The sequence below is a fragment of the Panthera onca genome, chromosome A3 (genome assembly GCF_046562875.1).
Source record: "Panthera onca isolate mPanOnc1 chromosome A3, mPanOnc1 haplotype 2, whole genome shotgun sequence".
NCBI lineage: Eukaryota > Metazoa > Chordata > Mammalia > Carnivora > Felidae > Panthera > Panthera onca.
This window is the reverse complement of record NC_138341.1, coordinates 126,095,396-126,116,989: the sequence shown is the minus strand read 5'-3', so window position 1 is coordinate 126,116,989 and position 21,594 is coordinate 126,095,396. Positions and strand designations below refer to the sequence as shown.

Below are 21,594 nucleotides of genomic sequence, written 5' to 3'. Positions count from 1 at the left end.
CAGGCTCTGGAATTCTAGAAATCCGAGTCTGAATGCCAGCTCTGAATACTTATTGGCTGTGTGATATTGAGTAAATCACTTCCCCTCTCTGGGCCTCGCTTTCACCATGTGTAAAGCAGGCATGATAGTGCCCTCCTCATGGGGCTGCCATAAGGACCAGAGAAGAAATGACATATTCTATATGTCCTGGCTTGGGGCGGGGGTGGGTCCCCTCTTTGCATTCCAATCTCATCCCCTTTACTCACTGCCCCAGACTCATGCTTCTCCTTTGGGAGAACCTCCAGCTGCTCATGTGGCTTGCACCTTTCCATTACTCGGGTCTCCCTATCCATCTGGGTTATGTCAACCGCTACACCCCTCATCACTGCCCATCACACTGCCCTGTCTCTGTCCTTCACAAGCTCTGTCAAAGTCTGTTAATAATCCGTTTATTTGTTAATTGATTCTTTGCTTTCTCTCTGAGGGATTGTCACTGTTGCTGGCCATGTCTCCAGTGCCTAAAAGGGTGCCAGGCATAGAACTCGTACTCAATAATACACATTGAAAGAATGATGGATGGAGAGCCACTCCTAACGTCACTGAATCCACTTTTCTGCGGGGGTGGGGAAGGATGTCAGAATGGGGGAGGGTGGACTGTGTTTGCTGTTCAACCTTCATGGCCTTAGAAGTCCTGAGGCAGTAGGTCTCATCTCTACTCGCAGAGCTAGTAAACACTGGCTTGAGAGTGACCCAAATGCAAGTTCAAGTTCAGTGTCTTCAGAAGCCTTTATTATCAGGACTGCTGCCATAATTTCACTTCCCACTTGAAGATGGGTCCCAGGAGCTTGCACCCTTCCGTGAGACTCAGAAGGCTACCGTGGGGGGCCAGAGGCGAAAGCAGAAGCAGAGAAGAGCGAGGGTTTGGGGGTGAGCCTGGGGGATGGGATTCTGCCAGACCCCTAAGAGATTCGACACATTCTGTTTACTGCACTTGCAGTAAAATCTAAACTCCTTGCCTTGATGTTGGGCAAACCGATCATTCCCTCCATGCCTCAATTGCCTCACCTAGAAAATGGGAATAATACCAGCACCAACACTTTGCCATGAAGGTTGTATAAGATGATCCAAACAACATCGTGTGGCATGTGGCAAGTGTTTGGTGTTGGCTGATGGTGTCGCCAACAAGCTCTGATACAGACCTTTACATGGGAGCTTTTCCAAGGGGTGGGCATTGATGCTCATCAGCCCCTTTCTCCACACACCCCCCTGCCTAAGATCATTTGCTGTCCCTTCACCAGGTTTTTCTCTGAAAGGCTGCCGTTGATATCCATTTTTATTGTTTCTTTAATAAGACATTTACAAGACAAAGTGACAACACTTGCGAATAGTTTTTTTTTTTTTTTAAAGAAAAGTATAATCACTCATTAGCCCACGGACTTCCCATTACTCCTTTACTTTACTCTTGCATATTATTTTTCAAATCCCTGACGGTCACTTTTACCAGATTTCATGAAGGAAAAAAATACCAGGATGCGGATCCCCCAAATGACTGCCACCAGCCCTCTACTCCATGCTTCAGCCCCAATATGCTCCCAAGGGACTCTAAGAAGAGAAGGGGCCCTAGGAAGGTCAAAGAGTGGGCACAGAAGAATCCAGGAATCCAGTTACTTAGGGTATGTGGGGTGAAGTTACACACTGGAGTCTTCTGCCCTTTCTAAGGCCACCGTAGGGTGATGCAGAGCCCCGGAACCTTCTGCCTGGAACACCAGCTTCTTTACTAGGCTGCCCCAAACTCCTGCCACCTGGCATGTCTGAGTCAACAATGGACTTGCCTGTCCTGTCACACTTACCAAAGCCAACTCCTACCCACAGCCCTCAGGACCTTACATCATTTGGCTCTGTTCTCTCTCCAACACTCTCTCCTCCCACACCCCTTGAATCCTGCTCCAGCCTTGCTGGTCTCTGTTCTGTGCCTCAAACACATCAAGACATTGCCCCGCATACCGCTTTCGCACTGGCTGTTCCCGCGACCTGGAATGCTCTTCCTCCAGCCCTGTACATGGCCAAGTCCTCCTACCTCTTTGTGTGTCTGTCCCATGTCATCTCTTCAGAGTCTGCCCTCATGACTCCGTCTACAGTGTATATCTCACCATTCCTGACCCTTAACTTGCTCATCACTCTCTACCCAAACTCCATGTCTATTTGCTTCACGGCACTCGACTTCTTCCAAAATTAGCTGGTTTATTTGTTGCCTTGTTTACTGTCCATCTCTCCCTCCTGCCGTGCAATTGCCATAAGGGCAGATCTCATATCTGTTCTCTTCTGTCCACCGCTCTAACTCCTGGAGATAGATTCTGGCACATAGTAGGTGCTCAATAAATCTGGCAAGCAAACGAATGAATGACTGGACACCTAAGTCAGGCAGTGCCTTGGAGGTGGACAGGAAGGGGCCGCAGCGCCACACTGACCGTGCATCTGGTAGGTGTACGGGCTCTGTCCAGTGGGTGGGGTGCTGAAGCTGGAGCCGTAGCTGAGGAATCCACTCTGGCTGGGGGAATGGTTCAAGCTGTCTTCTGTCTTGATACCTTGGAAGGAGGAAAAAGAGGCACCGGGGACACATGATTAGGATGCTTCCTTGTCACCTGCAGAAGAGCGTCTGAACCAAGAGAGCACACAATTTTATCAGTTTCCAAATCAGGAGCTGCAAACCGGTGGCTTGTGAGGCACAGTTAGCCCATAAACGTATTTTGCTTGGCCTGCATATTTTTAAGGAAAATATGAAATTAGTCGGTTTTGTTGAAAAACCAGGAGATTTCACCAAATAATCTGGACTTATGGCTTCATTTGAACAGCAAGATGGTCTAGCAACACCATGCCTGCATTCCCATGTGATGGCACAGCCTATCCCCATAGGTTCCCTGGGGTCACTATAGATACTGCACTGTCCCTGAAACATAAATGTCTGCTTTCAGTGCTGTCTTTTCATTGCAGTTGTACTCTTTTTTTTTTCACATGCTAGGACCCTATCAAAAGTAGGAAAGGGAAAGGCAGGTCAAGAGGGACCCATATTGGGGCGCCTGGGTGGCTCAGTTGGTTAAGCATCTGACTTCGGCTCAGGTCATGATCTCGCAGTTGGTGGGTTCGAGCCCTGCATTGGGCTCTGTGCAACAGCTCAGAGCCTGGAGCCTGCTTCGGATTCTGTGTCTCCCTCTCTCTCTGCCCCTCCCCTGTCATGCTCTGTCTCTCTCTAAATAAAAACATTAAAAAATTAAAAAAAAAAAAAAGAGGGACCCATATTTTATATATGCCTCATGCTTCCTGCCTGGCTCTGAGGGTAGTGAGTTTTCAACCCCTACTCTACAGAGTAGGGCCATGTGTGGTTAATGTCCATCAAGATTTGGGGGTGAGTGTTAAATGAACCATCCTTCCTCTGTAAAGATGCCGCCACTTAATCCTAAGACACACTCTCCACTCTTCTTGTGGGAGGAACCTGCTTCTCCAAAGGCCACAGTTACAAATGTGTCGTTTGCTTCAGCCACAGTCTGACATGCTTCCCCAGAGCACAGGCACCGATTCTATGAGCAGCTGGCTGGAGAAGGGACTGTACTGAGGCAAGCGGCTTGATCCGCCATCAGTAGCCCACAGATTGTATTTTTATTGAAAATGTAATAAACTCTGCTTATCTCTGTCTACCTACCAGGTGTAAAATAGTATCTCCACGCTGTTTATGTTTACATCTCTTTACTTTTTTAAGCTTATTTATTTATTTTTGAGACAGAGCGAGTGAGAGAGTGAGCATAAGCAGGGGACGGGGCAGACAGGGAGAGAGAGAATCCCAAGAGAGGGAATCTGTGCCGTCTGTGCATGGCCCAACGCGGGGCTCGATCTCACGAACGGTGAGATCATGACCTCAGCTGAAACCAAGAGTTGGACCCTTAACTGACTGAGCCACCCTGGCGTCCCTTTTTATATCTCTTTAAAGGATATTTCTAGTTCTGGCTCCAGTTTTGTAAAGGCAGTTCCTTCTTTTTCACCCATTCAGTTTCGCGAATGAAGACAATGCTTCCAAAACATGGAGAAGCAAAGGAAAAGAGAAGCGTCCCTGCTTTCTACCCCCAGGAAGCCCTCCCCAGCACGGAGGATGGTCCACTGTTCTGAGCAACACACAGGATATCAAAGGATTCTGTAAGACAGACATGGGGAGTCTATTATATGCTCAGAGTATTGAGTTCTTTCTTCTGGTTCCTGAATTCCCAATGTCACCCACCATCAGATGCCAACACGTTCACTTCCTGTTGGGGAAGACTTCTGCTTCTTTAAGAGACTGAGATATTCTAGGGTAGACTGAAAAACATGACCAGGTTCTCTTGTCAAGAGGCAGAGTCCATTTTCGTACTTCTAGAATCTCCACTGGCCTTGTAACTTGTTTTGACTGATAGAAGTGGCTGAGTGATGGGAGTTCTGGAGACTAGCTGTCAAGTGCCTTTGAAGCTCCTACCTCTGCCCTCCTCTTTTTTTTTTAAAGTCCATTTATTTTGAGAGAGAGAGAGAGCACGAGTGGAGGAGAGGCAGAGAGAGAGAGAGAGAGAGAGAGAGAGAGGGAGAGAGAGGGGAGAGAGAATCCCAAGCAGGTTCCGTGCAGTCAGCATGAGCCCAATGTGGGGCTTGATCTCACAAACCCTGAGATCATGACCTGAGCCTAAATCAAGAGAGGGATGCTCAACAGATTGAGCCACTCATGCACCCCAACTCTGCCCTCCTGGAAACCTGACACCAGCATGCTGTGAGCAAGCACAGGATTAAAGGGCAAGTGGAGGGAGCCATGCCAGCCAACCTGCCAGCCAAATGCAGCTTCATGAGAGACCCCAGGGAGACCAGGAGAGACTCTACCCAGCCAATCCACAGAAGCACCAGAAATAGTTTACCAGTGTTGTTTTAAGTGATTAAGTTTGGGGTATAAGAGATAAATGACGGACCCCTGGGTGGCTCAGTTGGTGAAGTGTCTGACTCGATTTTGGCTCAGGTCATGATCTCGTGGTTGTGAGATCGAGCCCTACGTCAGGCTCCGTGCTGGGTGTGGAGCCTGCTAAGATTCTCTCTCAATCTCTGTCTCCCTCTCTCTCTCCCTCCCCCTCCCCTCTGCCCCTCCCCCCTCAAAAAAATAAAAAAATAGTTTAAAAAAACAGATGCAGGAGTTGTGGCACAATCAAATAATGGAATATGGAATATTACACAGAGTGAAAATGAATGAACTACGGCCACAGGCACAAACAGGGATAAATTTCATAAGACCTAAGGGTGGGTAGAAAAAGCAGGTGTCAAAAGAATAGAGACTAAAAGAAACAACGTCTATAAAGTTGTAAAACACGCAAAACAATACTCTACATAGGCCCATGGGCCAAATGGGGCTTGATGCCTGTTTTTTGCAAATGAAGTTTTATCGGAACACAGACACATCCATTCGTTTATGGAGGAAGGCTTCTTCTGCATTAGAATGGAAGAGCTTCGTGACTGTGAAAGACTGTAGGGCCTGCAAAGCTAAAAATATTTACCAACAGGCTCTTCACAGAAAAAGTTTGCTGACCCCTAGTCTACATAAAGAAATGCAGAGGGATGATAAACATCAACTCCAGGCATGTGGGTGTCTCTGAGAAGAAAGGGAGATGACCTTTTATGCTTTTTATTTCTCACGTTGGATTCCAGCTCGTGGTATTTGTAGTGTTCGTCTTCAGGCTTTTACCGATGTCTTAAATGTTGCGTAACAAATCGAGGAAAAACATATTCAATACCGCTCACCTTCTTCCCTCTAGCTTGCTCAAATGTGTCACTGCCTTGAAGCTATTTGCACAAAAGTAAATAATGCTGTTTGCCAAGGAGCACTGAAAAAGCTTCCTAACAAGATTCAACAAGGTTTGTCCAGACAATGAGCAAACACTGCTTGCTCAGGCGCAGGCACAGGTGAAGGAAAATGGCTTTTCATCCTACCTGTCATTGTTCAGGGACATGAACATTCCAGGTGTGTGTGGCAGCCTGGCAAGACCCTGCTGTCTTGATTGAGTATGTCCCTTGGGCCAGCCCTGTGAGCTGATCCCTTCACAGAGATCAGGGGTTGGCCAATCACGGTCTGTGGACCAAGTCTGGCCTACTTCCTGTCTGTGTAAATAAAGCTTTATTGGAACACAGACACAGACACACAGTTTCCATATCGTCCGGCTGCCTTCACACTATGGTGGCGGAGCTGAATGGCTGCGACAGGGACTCTAGGGTCCGCAGAGCCAGAAGGACCATCTGGACCTTTGCAGACAACGAGACAACGGTGGCCGACCTCTGACACAGACAGCCTCGTCTATCTTCCCAGTAATGGCGAGGAGACGAGTAGCACCCCCGCTGCGTGAAGGAGGAAACTGAAGGGGCTTGTCCAGTGTGTCAGGACCAGTATGTGGCGGGGGGGGGGGGGGGGGGGGAGGGTGTGAGCCCAGGACATATGCTTGTACCACCTGCCACGTTGTGTCTGGACACAGGGCCGGTTTTCTCTTTTATGCTGAAAAATAATACGGCTTCGGTGTCCCTGGCTGTCAGCCAGGTGGGGTAGCTTAGGCGGGATTATATCACAAGCCTTCTAGCACAGGAGGGACAGAGGGCTGGAAACAATGTCCACACCTGTGGGCCGAGGACTGTCACAGGTAATCCCCTAGGATTTATGGGATGCAGGCTCAGGCACTAGAGCTCAATGATGAAGAGACGGGACTCCAGGGCCAGGCTACTTTGGGTCTAATGCCACTGACCAGCTAGGGGACCCTGAGCTGGTTCTTTACCCCCAAGGACAGAGAACATTGAGGACTGAGGCGACGGCAGCTCAGCGACGGTGACTATTCCCAACGCCTGGCCTGTTGCCCCAACAGGACCCACCACTCCTACCCCTAGAATCACCCCCTGTCTATTCAGTCGATGCACTGCCCTGCCCCGGGCCACCACCGTCACCCCGCACTCCTCCTCAGTCTCTGACCAGCCTGCCTGCTGCCTTCTTCCTTCCCTCCAATCCAAGATCCCCACGGCAGCTGACGCGATCTTGGAAAAAAAACCCAGACTGTAGCGTTTAGCCCTCTGCTTATAAACCTGCCAATGAGTTCCCGTTTCGCTCTGAATAAAACCCCAAATCCTTCCCAGGCCTCGCGGGCTCTGCCCGCCTCACCCACCTCATCCCTCACTGTGCTGTGGCTATTGGGCTCCTGGGACTCTCCAAATTCCTCCCATCCGGGGCTTTCTGACTTCCGACGGGAGGCCCCCCCTGCCTGGAGGCTGCCTCAGTTCTTAGGATGCTGAACCAGCTCTTTGTCTAAAAGGCCTCCCCGAAGCTGGAGCCTAGATGAAGCCTTCCTCCCGTTCTCCCTCACAACTGACTTCTCTTCCTCGTATCACAGAGCATAGTTCGAAACACGCGAAGATTTGTAAATCTTAAAATGTTTTTCTCCCTTTAGGCCAGGAGGTGCAAACTCAAACGTCTTTGGGGGACAGGCAGATAATTCAAGAGAGCCATGTGGGCTGGGTGGGGAGCATGACAAATTTAGGCTAATGGGCACAGCCTCAGAGTCACCTATTCCTGACACAAAAAAGAATGTGGGCTCAGTGCTGCGGGATCATCTCTCTCTCTCTTTTGAAAGACGTTAGAAATATATAATTTTTTTTTTTTAATTTTAGAGAACAAGTGTGAGGGGGGCACAGGGGTAGAGGTGGAGAGAATCTTTAAATTAAAAAAAATGTTTTAATGTTTATTCTTGAAAGAGAGAGAGAGAGAGAGAGAGAGAGAGAGAGAGAGAGAAGCATGAGCAGGGAGGGACAGAAATAGAGGGAGACAGAGATCGGAGCAGGCTTCAGGCTCTAAGCTGTCAGCACACAGCCCGATGTGGATCTCGAACTCCCAAGCCGTGAGATCATGACCTGAGCTGAAGTCAGATGCTTAACCGACTGAGCCACCCAGGCACCCCAGAAATGTAAATTTTTACATTAGCATTTTGCATTTTAAAATTGGCAATTGATTTATTTTTTGTAAATGTTTATTTTTTTTAATGTTTATTTACTTTTGAGGGAGAGAGAGCATGCACGCATGTGCGTGGGAGAATGTGCATGTGCGTGGGGGACGGGTAGAGAGAGAGAGAGAGGGAGAGAGAACCCCAAGCAAGGTACATTTGGCGCAGATCCAGACATGGGGCTCAATCTCACGAGCATGAGATCATGACCTGAGCTGAAATCAAGTTAGACACTTCACCAACTGAGCCACATAGGTGCTCCTAAAATTAGCAATTAATTTTTTAAATGTTAAGCATGTTTTATAGATTAAAAGAGATACCCACATTACCCACTGGCCTTTACTTTTCAGCCTCTGTTGCAGACTGTAAGCTCCACAGAGGGCCCATTCTGCTTTGTTGGCCTCTGTGTGCCTAGCACACGACCCAATGCTGAGTGAATGAATTAATGAATGAATGAATGAACACAAGAACAGAGCAGAGGTAGAGAGGGAGAAAAGGAAGGGAAAAAGAGGAAAGACTCAGTCTCTGCACTTGAGCCACACCGTCGAGTTGGGAAGATGAGATGATATGTTCATTTAACAGATGACAAAACCGAGGCCTGGGAAGGTCAGAGGCAGCTGGGCCCAGAAGCCAGGTCTCCTGACTACCTTTCCACTAGGCATCTGTGGTTTCTACCTGTCCCTTCCTCCTCCGGGGACTACCTTGCCCTACATTCAGTTCGGTTCTCTTGGATGAGCTTGACCTGACTCGTGGTTCCATGGGTGGATATGTGGCCAAATGTGGCCATCCAGAGCATTCTATCTTCTCTGCCCCAGTGTCTCTGCCCCAGTGACTGGGAGTCCAGTCAGAGGAATCCCTGGGATGGTACAGGAAGTCCTGGACGAGAGAAGCTCTCTTTTGGGGGGAGGTACAGCTTGGAACTGTGAGGGCTGTCTTTGACACCACAGTGGGAAAGTCTCAGAATGAAGGTTAACCTTCCAAAGGAAAGCAGGGAGACTGATTCTTCATATCATCACTTGAGTACCTAGATTTAGCCCTGCCTGAAGCTCATACCCTAAGATTGTTCAGCTATGGTTTACAGTCAACACCCTTATTTCCTTAAGCTAATTAGCACTGGATTTTTGTCATTTGCTACCAAAAGAGATTTGGGTTGATACATCAGTTAAGATGGGAAGGACTAGCATGACTATAAGCCATAGGCAGTGTGATAGTTAATTTTATGTGTCACCCTCACTGGGCCACAAGCTGCCCAGACAGTTGGTTAAACATTATCTTGGGTATGTCTGTGTGCGAGTGTCTCTGAAGGAGACTAACATTTGAATCTGTAGACTGAATAAGCAGACTGCCCTCCCTAATGTGGGTGGGCCTCACCTAATCAAGTGAAGACCTGAATAGAACAAAAAGGCTAACTAAGTAAGAGGTGACTCCTTCTATCTGAGTGTTTGACCTGGCACATCAGTCTCTTCCTGTCTTCAGACTGGAGCTGAAAAGTCAGCCCTTCTTGGGTCTTGGGCCCGCCTACTTTTAGACCAGAATTTACACCATCACCCCTCCTTTTCTCTGGCCTTTGGACTCAAATTGGAATGACACCATGGGCTCTCTTGGGTCTCCAGCTTGCCAGCCTCATATCTTGTAACTTCCCAGCCTCCATAACTGGGGGAGCCAGTTCCTATCATCTCTCTCTCTCTCTCTCTCTCTCTCTCTGTCTCAATATATAGATATAGATATAGATATCTCCATCCCATTGGTTCTGCCTCTCTGGAGAACCCTGACCCATACAGATGGGGGCAGGTGAGCGGTGGATGCTGGGCCAGGTTCACGGACTCTTCGGTTTGTAGCAATAAGGTTCTGACAGTCACGGTCTGTAGGTCTGTTGTTTTTGCCTTCCCGGCATCCGCTTACTTTCCTTCGCGAGAACCATCTCTCCCTCAGATACAATCCACACACTTCAGCCTCCTTATCTCTCTCATGTTCACCTTCTTGACTAGCTTGAAGCATTGTCACGTGACCCAATTTGGGCCAACGAGGGCTGCTAGGGATTCTGGTGGGGCCGCTGGGAAAGATGGGCTCTCCTTCCACCGGCTATGCTGAGCTAAAAGGATGCCAACCCGGAGGGACGGGCACCATTTTGCTGCCACATGGGAAAAACCCGTGTGGGATTAAAGCCAACGCAGAGGAAAACGTCCGAATCTGGAGCGAGCTGTGGTACGCCTGACCTCCCCTGAGCACCCGGGTCCGGCCGTACTTGATGTTAGCTGTATCTCTAGATTTCCCCGTATGAGAGTCATTACATTTCCATTTTTCCTAACCTGGCTTGGGTTAAGTTTCTTACTCTTGCAAGCAAAAGAGGCCTTGATAGAATCTGTCGAACTAGAACCATATTTAAATGTGTCTGTCCTTTCCCTCTATTCCCATTCCAAAATGAGGCTGGCTGCATTTATCATTTTGCATTTAACGGAGGCAGCAGGACAGAAGAAAGGCCACAATGTTGGGGACCCCAGGGGGAGAGCGAGGGCTTGGTCTGGTACTCACTGTAAGAAGGGATTCCATAGGCTTGTGCCGGAGGTGGGTAAGTGGTATAAGGGGCCGCTGGCTGGACCCCTGCACTGTACTGTGTCTGGCCGTAGGCTGCCATGGCCGTGGGAGGCTGGCTGTGCAGGACACGTGGACAAGATCTGCATGGAAAAAGAGAAGATTACATCTCCGAAGCCAGGCTACCACCCCATCCCCCTTATCTCGGCGTCACCGCTACCATTTTCCTTTGGGTATTTAACTCCTTCCAGGGCAGAGACGACAACTTAGCTGTTCATCAAATCCCATTTCCTTTTCCTCTTCCTGGGCCCCAGGAAGGTTTTATTTCTTGCCTGCCTTGCAGTCAGGGTCGACCACGCGACTGGATTCTGCCCCGTAGAATGTATGAGCCATGCCCAGGTATGGCCAATAAAACCATCCCCTGCGACCCTCCTGCCCTCTCTCCTCTGTTGGCAGCAAGTGTCAGGGTTGAGACGTCAGAGCTACGGTACGGATATCTCCTGGATCCTGAGTCAGCGTGTAGAGGAGAGATGCCCCGGAGAGCTTCACCGAATCCACACGGAACTTTGAGGAAGAAACGAGCCTTTGTTGTGTGAAGTCACTGGGTCCACACCACTGACTACTGCAGCACAGGCCTATCTGTCCTCTCCTCTCCGTCCTAACTCAGACACCACCTCAGTTGACTGCAGCTGGGACACGGCTGTCAATCAAGATGCCCTGCTCTTAGCCAAGGGGTGGGCTCGTGACGGAATTCATCCAATCAGATCCTGTCCGGGGAATTTAAGTCTTGGGCTGAATAGTTCATTCCAGCAGCTACACTCTGAGGAGCCTGACTTTTCGTTCCTTCCTACTGCTTGGATCCCAGAAGCTGTCCTTTTCTTGATCTTTCTCAAGGCCTGATTATTCCACTCTCACTTACACAGGGAGCTGCTCCAGACTTTCCGGATAGGTCCATTTGGGCTAACATCAGCTGGAGGCCATATTCCGTTACACGCAACCCAAGAACACAAATGGATTCGGCACTCCATGGTGACTAACAGGTTCCATGAAGGCCTGGGATTTAAAGGGCCACTTACTAGGACATCTGTAATATAATGAATGAGTGCTTCCCAATCACTGTGCTCTTACCACAGGCTCGAAATGTGTCACACAGGCCCGATACGTGCATTATATCTCATCAGATGCTCACATCAACTCTCTGGGGTAGGGGGGGGGTTCTTGTAACTCCCACTTTCAAGAAGAGGAAGCCAAAACCCCGAGACCTGAGGTCACAGCAAGGAAGCGGGGGATCTAGAATTTCAACTCGGGAATCTGACTCCAGGTTCACAATTACAACCACAAAACTGCATCTCTTCTCACTTAGAGACTGAGATGGGCCCAGCCCTGCAGGCAGCGATAAGTCACATCAAGGGGGGCGGTTATTCTAGCAGAAGGGGACAAGATGGTCATGCACAGTCCATGGATCCCTGATAATGGATAATTTCTTTGGCTCGTGCAGTTATTTATTTCTTTAATCTGAATTCATTGCCAACAGTTTCAAACCAGGAGGTTTCTCTTTTCCCGTCCCCCCTCCTCCCCCTGCCCCCAACACCTACAAAGCCTAGGTCTGCACTCCTGTGTGGCTTTACCAACCAATTTGAGTAGTGGCCACGTCTTGAAACACCACACTCTGTCTGTAACAGCCCCCACCGGGTCCACCTCCTTTAGTGATAAAAACAGCTAAAAATTCTTGTGCCCGTTACGTGCCAGGCACCTTCCTAATTCCTTTATGTAGACTGGCTCCTTTAAACCTCATACAACTACAACGACCCTGGAGGTAGTTACTATCCTTATCCCCATTTTACAGATAAGAAAACAGAGGCAGAGAGAGAACGAACATACTAGGATTGCACAGCTGATGCAGACTTTGAACCCGGTTCCAGAGGCTGCACCCTTAACCACTTCACTGGGCCAGTCTCTTTCTTTAGCTCACACACGGGGACACTAGGGCCTTCTGCACCCGACATCCTGTACCCACCTGCTCTAACCAGCCTGCTTGCCAGTAGATGTTAACGAGATCCCCAACTCTGGACTGGATTCCATTTTGGTTACATCACTTCATTTATTAAAAAAAATTTTTTTTTGAAATGTGACTAGAGAGAAAGAGAGAGAGAGAGAGAGAGAGAGCAAGCGAGAGGGGAAGGGGCAGAGAGACAGAGACAGAATCTGAAGCAGGCTCCGGGCTCTGAGCTGTGAGCTGTCAGCACAGGGCCCAACGCGGGGCTCGAACTCATGAACCGTGAGCTCATGACCTGAACCGAACTCGGGATTCTTAACTGACTGAGCCACTCAGGTACCCCTGGTTACATCACGTTAGTTAAAATCTCTTCCTTTCCCGAATTCCTTCTACGTAAGAAGCCTCACAGCAGGTGTCAGATGGGTACAAAGGTTTATAGAATTACAAAAAGATGTTCTCCTGCCCTCCTTTCCTTTTGACTTCTACGCTGATAAAGGGTTGGGGAACTTGTTCCAAAGCGCGTGAGGAACTCACTGGACTTGGAGACGCCAGAACCAGTCCTGGAGGGCGTCTCAGCTGCCAACATTCTCGCTCTCTGTCGTGCCTGAGCATGAGTCCCGAGACTCATGGACTCAGGGCTGAGCATAGAACCTTATCTGAGCCTACTCCCAAGTCACACCTGTCCTTCGATCGAGAAGGTGGAAATTCCAGGCGACCAACTCCGGCTTCCCATCAGAACCCCTTTCTCCCTTGCGGATTCATCGGGGGCTACGGTGAACACCTAGAGAAAGAGGAGTGGAACTCTCCAATTCCACGGCCTTAAAGAAGAGTTCAGGTGGATCGAACAGACCTCTGTTGCTACTAACAATCCCCAAACCGTCTGCAAGGAAAGGAGGGCTGAGAAAGTGTGTTCCTTCCAAACTGCTTCTCCAGTGTTGTCAAGGGAGGTGCGTGTCCGCGTGTGGGGGAGCTGACCCTCTAGGCCGAGAGCACCTTGACCACAGAGGGCTCTCCGGAAGCCGTGGCCATCAGGGAGCTCGCTCTGCCCTTCGCACACCTCTGGTGCAACGCTGATGCTGCCCGTCCACCTGAGGGGGTCTCTGCTTTACTGGCCCGTCTCCTCCACTCACCGGGCAGAGGACAGAAGGCAAGAGGGGGGCAGGGAGTGCAGGAAAGGGAGGGAAGGCGGGGACAGAGTAGAGGAGGGAAAGTGAAAAGGAGGGAGAAGAAAGGAAGGAGGAAGGGGAGGGAAAGGGAAGGAAGGACGGACAAAGAATAAAGAGAAGAAGGGAGGAAGTAAGAGCCAACACTTGACACTTGGCTCCAGGCTTCATTCTAAGGCCTTTTAACACGTTTTAACTCATTTCAAGGGGGCGGGCGTCGTGACGGTCTCCCCCTTTTCCAGATGGGGAGACCGAGGCCTGGGAGGTGGAGTCATGTGCTCCGGGTGGCTCAGCTGGTAAGTGCTGGTGCTGGGATTCCTCTCTGGGGATTCAGGCCCCAGAGCCTCAGCCCCGCAAGGAGGGGAAAGGTAGGGAGGCAGAGGAGGCGGGCAAGGGTGCTCACCTTGCGAAGAGCGGAGACACGCTCGGAGGGGCCGATGCGGTGACGCCTGGAGGGAAAAGAAAAATTGGAAGGGCTTTAGCTGTCGGAGTGATGATCCACTAACGCTGTGACTTTAGCTGCTCCCCTGAGTGGGAAGAACCTTGGAGAATTGCTGCTAGGGACTTTCTCAACCACAAAAGCTCATTCGAGGCACAACGTTTTAGCGTTTCTTCCTCAAAACCCCTCTCTGGGCGAGTTTCATCTCCGGATCCTAACTGAAGGACCACACGGAAAGAGTCTATAACATCTTGAAACATCGGGGTAGAACCCTCCCCCTTACCCAGTGCACGGATGGGGACACCGAGGCCAAAGGGACAGAAAGAACACGCTTGAGCTAGGCCCCATAACTAGACAGCAGCACAAACTGGGACCTGGACCAGGCTTCCTGACTCCCAGGCTGCTGCCATTTCCACTCCTGGATGGAGAACTATCCCGTTCCCTGCCTCAACGGCACAGCCCCGAGAACCCAAGACTGGCAGATACCAGTTGGCTTTGATTGGCCAACATCCACTTCCCTTCTCCTGATGACATCATCTTGACGTTCTTCCCCTCCCCCCCACCACCCAGTTTCAGCCCATGGGGTTCAGGTGGGGCTGGCCCCAGCACTTAGGGGAAGCCACACGCTGACGCATCTCCTAGGCTCCAGGTAGAGTGTGCAGCAGGAAGAGAGAAGGGGCCTGAGCTCCTGATTCAACCGTGCCCCTCGGCACACAGCAACCAGCCATCAGTGGAAGACAATAAGGCAAGAGGTGACGAAAAGGTGACGGAATGCAGCTGAAGAGAGTATTTTCAAGAAGCCAATTTTACACGTGGACAGTCCACTGGGGACCACGTTATGTCATCTCTAACAGGAAAACTCAACGTCGTCACCGTGACGCCCAGGCCAATACTAGATTACGTGCCCACTGATCGCACCAACCTCCCCACTCACACTCCCCGGTGCGTAGGGCAGTGCCTACGTGCTGGGGCACGCGGCTGGCGCGTCCCTGTGCCTCCTGAGAAATGCTCTCGGGTCCCCAGAACTCTGAGCCTCTCTCAGGCCCGGACTGGGGGCTCAGAACTTGCAATTCCAAGTCTACCACTTGGTATCAACGAGACCTGGGGGAAGCCTGCTCAGAGTCTCCGGACCTCAGTGTTCCCAGCTGTGAAATGGGGGGAAACTGATCTCACAAGGATGCGTGAAGACGAAGACACATTTACCCCGTGCTTGTTACCCGCCAAGCTCTAAGCGTGTTACTCGGACGCGTTATTGTTAATCCTCAGAATCGCCCCACGAGGAGTGTTCTATTCATACCCCCATGTCGCAGGCGAAGAGCTGGAGGCACAGACAGTTTAACTAACTCACCCAAGGCCACAGGGGTCATCAGGGGTGGATGTGTGCTCTGAGCTCAGGCCGTCTGCCTCCGGGGTTTTTCTTCGCTACCAGGGCGCTGCAGCCCGCGACGGCTTCGTCACCGCACCAGCTACTACCACGCACCTAGGAGGTCACTACGGGCCAGGTCCTGTGCTACTGCTCACCTGCGTGCCCTCTCTTAGACCTCACAACGGTGCTACAAGGTGGGCGAAGTCACCGTCCCCACGGTACAAATGAAGAAACCGGGGAAGGCTAAGGGCCCTACTCAAGCCGCACGGCCCATGGGCACCGGAGCCGGGACTTGAACCCAAGCGCCTTGGGAGCCCCAAGCCTGTTTCCTGAACCGCTTCCCCGGCAGAGTTAAGTTCTGCCGGAGTCCCAAAGCCCCGGATCGAGGATGGGCGAGTCCCGAAGTCCGTTCGGAGAGTCTGGCTCGAGCTAAACGGTAAAACCGAATGGACAGTACCAGCCTGGATGGCCCGCGGGAAGAAGGGGTTGGATGAGACTTCTGCTCCAGTTACAGATGTGAGAACGTGCTGTGTGAGGCGTGTGCACACGTGCGTGTGTGAGGAAGAGGAGTGCAAAAATATATTTCTCACTGTGTGTCCGGAACAGCTGTGGTCTAATGCCAAGGAAAGCCCCTGGCACCCAGTAGGTGCTCACTCAATGCTCATTTATTTCCCTGGTTGGGGTTCGCTGCCCCAGACAGGAAGGACCTCCAGCATCCCGTCCCCGCCCTCCCCCAGGACTAGAGGATGAACAGTCTCATTCCGAGGCAGACACAGTTCTCATTAGCGGTAAAAGCCCATGTTTTGAGTGCGTTTAGTAATACATAAGTTACTGAATTAAACATTTCGAATATGATTTCTTAAATAAGTATGTAAATATTCATAAAAATCGCGTCTTATGGAAACAAACATTCCTATGGGCTCGGATTAACCTGGCGTTCTGTAAATTTGCAGCATCTTTCTGCCCCAACCTCCGTGCCGTGATTTGCATATTTGCTTCGCTCCAGCTTCCTCTGCTCTGAATTGTTGAGTAACCTGCCTTCCCCACGCGGGCAGGTCTCCCTCCCCTGCTTTGCAAACCTACAAGACTCTCCCTTTCCCGCCCTGGCGACCCCCCGGGAAGACTGTGCAAGCGAGACACGGGCATTCAGTACAAGAGATCTTCCTGCTGCAGACTGCGTGACTTTTGAGAAACACAGGCTTTTATCTTTTTGGGCGGGTATCACATTTAACTTTTCATCCAGGACCCTTGGGGGAATGAAAACCTGGGAAATGAGTACATTCCGTGGGGAATGATCTCCCTCCCTGCCCTGCTCCCTTCTGCCTTTTTTCCCAGGTAGGGACGGTATACACCTCGTCGGGAATCCTGATGGGACGTGACGAGGTGGGGCTCTTACGCTCCTTCCCTTCTTCAGGGGGCCTGGGTGGGACCGGGTCAAGGACGGAGAAGTTCAGTGCCTTGGACGCAGAGGTGGGTCAGGGCCTGGCCGGGAGCAGAGAGCTTCTCTGTCCCTCTGGCATTCTTGCTGTGGTCCAAGGCTGATGTCCTCAGAGGTCACAAGGACCAGGAGGCCTGTGTGCACATATGTATGAACATATCACCTGCATACTGGTAAGTGGGCCTGGCAGGCTGGTCCCGTACGGGATGCCAGCCCCCAGGTGGAAGACGGAGTGAACATCATCATTCAAGTCACAGGGGACAACTGGGTCCTCTGGGTAGCCCGGGACGTCTTTCGGTGATCTCCTGGCTGCTCGTGTTACCACTTTCTGAATGCCATTGTATTTGACAGCTTTCCCCGATGGCAGTCAGAGAGCAACAGATGCACTGAGGGTGGAGATATGGGAGGCCGGGCCACCGAACTTTCCATGCAGCCCAGAAACAACCCTGCCCACAGCCCCGCAGCGTCACTGCCTGAAGGCAACGATGCTCTGCACAGCAGCACGACCGCGGTGCCACAGCTTGCCGGAGGGGTAGCGAGGGGGTGGACTGTGGTCACGAGTCCCCGCGTGAGGCCGGAGTGTCACAGAGTCTGGCGGAGGGGCCAGCAGGAGTACAAGCAAACTGGCAATCTGGGAGGAGGTCACACTGCTCATGGTGAGCCCCACACAAACACACGGGGCCATCAAGGGGCGCCTGGGTGGCCCAGTCGGTGAAGCGTCCGACTTCAGCTCAGGTCGCGATCTCGCGGTTCGTGGGTTCGAGCCCCACGTCGGGCTCTGGGCTGACGGCTCGGAGCCTGGAGCCTGCTTTGGATTCTGTGTACCGCCACCCCCTCTGCCCCACCCCTCCTTGTGCTCTGTCTCTTTCGAAAATGAATAAACATTCAAAAACAATAAAAAAAAAAACATGGGGCCATCAGCACAAGGGGCAGGTGACCCTCAGGCCCCACACCCAGTGAGTCCCCAGCGTCTTCAGGGTGGTGAAAACACCACATTCAGAAGCAGCAGCAGCTTACTCTCCTACTGGTGGGATCTGGAGCCTGGTAGATGGAGATGGCCTTCCACTGACCACAGCCTCCTGTTCTCAACCTCGTTAGTGCCACTGAACTTGCCATGACGCATGGGGCTGAGGCCAACGGAGGACTCACTGAGGGAGCCTTACATCCACGTTGCCAGAGGTGAAAGCAGCTGTAATGACCTGACCCGGTGTAGCCCATCTCCCAGCCTCACCATGGGTCCCAGAAGACGTGGCTGGCACATACAACGGGACAGCTGGCTCTCAAGTGGGGAGCAACAGACAGCCTCCTCCGTTCCCTTCTGAATTTAAAACTCTAAGCTTCCTCTTCCTCCCCAGCTTCCTATGGCTGGAGGGAGAAGGATTAACTAAACAGAGGGCCAAAACCTCTGGAATGAGCTCACTCACTCACTCACTCAACTCATTCATCCATTCACTTATTCCACAGCCCACCATGCACCAGGCGTGTGCTAGGAGCTGGGTTCTAACCGTGAGCTGAAGCAGTCAGGAACGTCCTGTGTAGTGGGGAAGATGGATGGCAAATAAGGAATTGCCCAAGTAAGTACTTAATTGCAATTATAACAAGTTGCGAAGGAAGAAAGTGGTTGCATAGGGCAGTGCCCCCACGGGACTCGCCTGGGGCTCTTGTGGAAACGCAGACTCCAGGCCGGCAGGGCAAGAAAGCTGCCGGGTGGTGCTGACATGCAGCCCGGGAAACCACACTTCTGACTGGTGAGGGTTTGGGACTACTGGCTAAGCAAGAACTGCAAATTATTAAAAAGTATCCCAGTTCCGGGTTGGTAACCATAAATCTCCACTCGAGAAGTCACGAACTCAAATGCCTACGGGGCCGGGAGATAATGGAAAGGATCAAGACATTAAGATCCAATCAAGGCAACCAAAGCTAGGTCTGTGCGTGTGAATGCACACTTCTGTGTGGCTATGATTGTGTGAAGGAACTCGTGCGGAGACACTCACACTCTGTTCATTCATTTTCGTGCATTCATGCACCTACCGTGGGCCAGATCTCCAACCCAAATGTCTGTAACATGTCCACTTCATGTTCTTCCCCCCAAAAAGCACATGGGCTGAAAGGGGTCAGACCCAAACACAAATCCTGACGCTGCAGCAGGATAACTGTGTGACCTTGTGCCTGTCACTGCCTCTCTCTAAGCCTCGGTTTTCACATCCACAAGATGGGGCAATACCTCATAACCAGGTGCCTGCCAGGACTGCAAGAGGCAGGCACCTGCCAAGTGGGAACCGCTCCACGCCAGGAGCTATTCTTAGCTTTCTGTTCTCTGGGGCCCTTGCTTAAGCCACTTAAATCCGGGAGCCCAATTTGAATGTTGACACTTTTTTTTTTAACTCTCACTGGGAGGATTAAAAAGCTAATGATTCTGCAAGCAGCAGCCACTATAATGTTGCCTAATTGGACCCCAGGGGCCACTTCTAAATGATCCCCATAAGATGAGACAATTCCTAGAGCAAGATGTCTTGAGGCAGGTCTTTGCTACAAAAGGTACAAGTCTCCAAACTGAATCAGCTCATCTCCCTTGGGTGGGGGGTTTAAGGTGCTCTCAGGCCAGGGACAATCACAGCGGGACAGAGCACTGTATCAGCAGTCCGGAAGCGCTCACCCCAAATCTGACTCTCACTGAGTGGCTACGTGACAGCGAACAAGTCATTTGTCCCTCATAGGGGTGTTCCTGAGGACTGAAAGAAACAAGGCGCGTAAATCCCAGAGCGCGAGGGTTTTAGGGGAGATGTGAACACACGCTCTTCTATGTAAATCATCACCAACTTATTTTAACGCGTATGTGAATCACAGCAAGACCGGCAAAGGCATAACTTTCCATTTCTGGAGCTGGTGTTACGTCATCTTCTTAAAATGAATTTACGGAAAGGGAGCAGTTTTAAAGAAAAATCAGTAAGCAAGCGACAAGAGAGGTGTTACCAACATACAGCAGACAATGGCTGGAGAATGTGTGAAGTCCAGGAGACACGGCCAGGGGTGAGAGCTCTTTATCCAGGGAAGGCATTTGATAATTAATAATAGTCGGTGCCCTTTTTCATAAGGAGAGGGTTGGCAATTTCCTTCCCCATACACCAGCGTCCCCAGAGTGTGATTTCTGTTCCATGCAGGTAGAGGTCATTCGGGGTGCTAAGGCCCCCAGGGAGCCAGCTGGGAAAGGCGGAAGGGTGGGAGAGGCACAGCGGATCCGCCTCTCGCCAGGTGAGGTCTCTGGCAAAGGTCTGGGCAGCTCAATCTGGCTGGGGGGAGGAGATGAATCGAAATCTGCCAGCTCCAGGCAGGAACTCATGAGATGGGAACTTGAAATCAGACCCTATTGTGCCCAGGACAGAAGAGATGCAGGAGGTCTGAGAGCGGACAGCCCAGCTTGTCCCCTGGGCGCGGTCTCACCTCTCAGAGGAAACAACGAGAATACAGCCTTGGCTTCTGCAAAATGCATCTGCATTTTAAATGAAAAAGTTTTCTCTATTCAGCTTTGCTTTCTTAGTTCCGCAACATTTTTTCCTCTCCTTCCAGAAGACAGGATACAATTCAAATCCAATTTTCCCTTGAATAGCAGTGAATGATGGCTAATATTTCTCAAGTGGTTCCTATAAGCCAGGCGCTGTGCTAAGGACTGCATGAGTCTTCCCTCTATCAGTGTCCATAACAACTGAAAGAAGAACTTATTATCTGTATTTTACAGATACAGAAATAAGGAGATTTTACTAAGGATTCAAAGCTAATCATCGGCCTAAAGTTATTTGTGATTCCTCAAGACCATCCTGTGTTCATCCACCCATCCATCCATCCATCTCTCCATCCATCCACATATCCATCCATCCATCCATCCATCCACCATCCACATATCCACCCATCCATCCATCTAGCGATCTATCCATCCACACATCCACACATCTATCCATGCACTGATCCATCCATCCACCCATCCATCCATCCACCCATCCATCCACACATCCATCCATCCACCTATCCATCCATCCATTCACCTATCCATCCTCTACCTACCCACACATCCATCCTCTACCCAACCACCCATCTTCCATCCACTCATCCGTCATCCATCCATCCATCCTCCACCTTTCCACCCATCCATCCATCCATCTAGCCATCTATCCATCCACACATCCACACAACTATCTATCCACTGATCCATCCATCCACCCATCCATCCATCCACCCATCCATCCATCCATCCATCCACACATCTATCCATCCACACATCCATCCATCCATCCACCCATCCATCCATCCATCCACCTATCCATGCACCCATCCATCCATCCATCCATCCATCCATCCATCCATCCATCCACACATCTATCCATCCACACATCCATCCATCCATCCATCCACCCATCCATCCACCCATCCATCCATCCATCCACCTATCCATGCACCTATCCATCCATCCATCCATCCATCCATCCATCCATCCATCCACACATCTATCCATCCACACATCCATCCATCCATCCACCCATCCATCCACCTATCCATCCATCCACCCATCCATCCATCCATCCATCCATCCACCATCCACATATCCACCCATCCATCCATCCATCTAGCCATCTATCCATCCACACATCCACACATCTAT

General features: G+C 50.8%; 1 protein-coding gene and 1 long non-coding RNA gene across 5 annotated transcripts in view; one reads left to right on the top strand and one right to left on the bottom strand.

Annotated features, from left to right (window-relative positions):
* The window catches only part of LOC144615867 (uncharacterized), a 742,065-nt gene that overhangs the window by 507,432 nt on the left and 213,039 nt on the right, over nt 1-21,594 (top strand). The window lies entirely within an intron of this gene.
* Nucleotides 1-21,594, bottom strand: part of EYA2 (EYA transcriptional coactivator and phosphatase 2) — a 255,263-nt gene that overhangs the window by 143,273 nt on the left and 90,396 nt on the right. For 2 of the 4 annotated variants that reach the window (XM_078444001.2, XM_078444000.2), the window contains exons 3-5: nt 14,101-14,146; nt 10,539-10,681; nt 2,448-2,564 (exon numbers count right to left, since the gene is read on the bottom strand). In XM_078444001.2, coding sequence (XP_078300127.1) covers nt 2,448-2,564; nt 10,539-10,681; nt 14,101-14,146 — 306 coding nt within the window. Of the gene's footprint in view, nt 1-2,447; nt 2,565-10,538; nt 10,682-10,870; nt 11,421-11,457; nt 11,560-14,100; nt 14,147-21,594 lie in introns of those variants that run through there. The other 2 variants (XM_078444002.2, XM_078444003.2) reach the window with 2 other exon arrangements.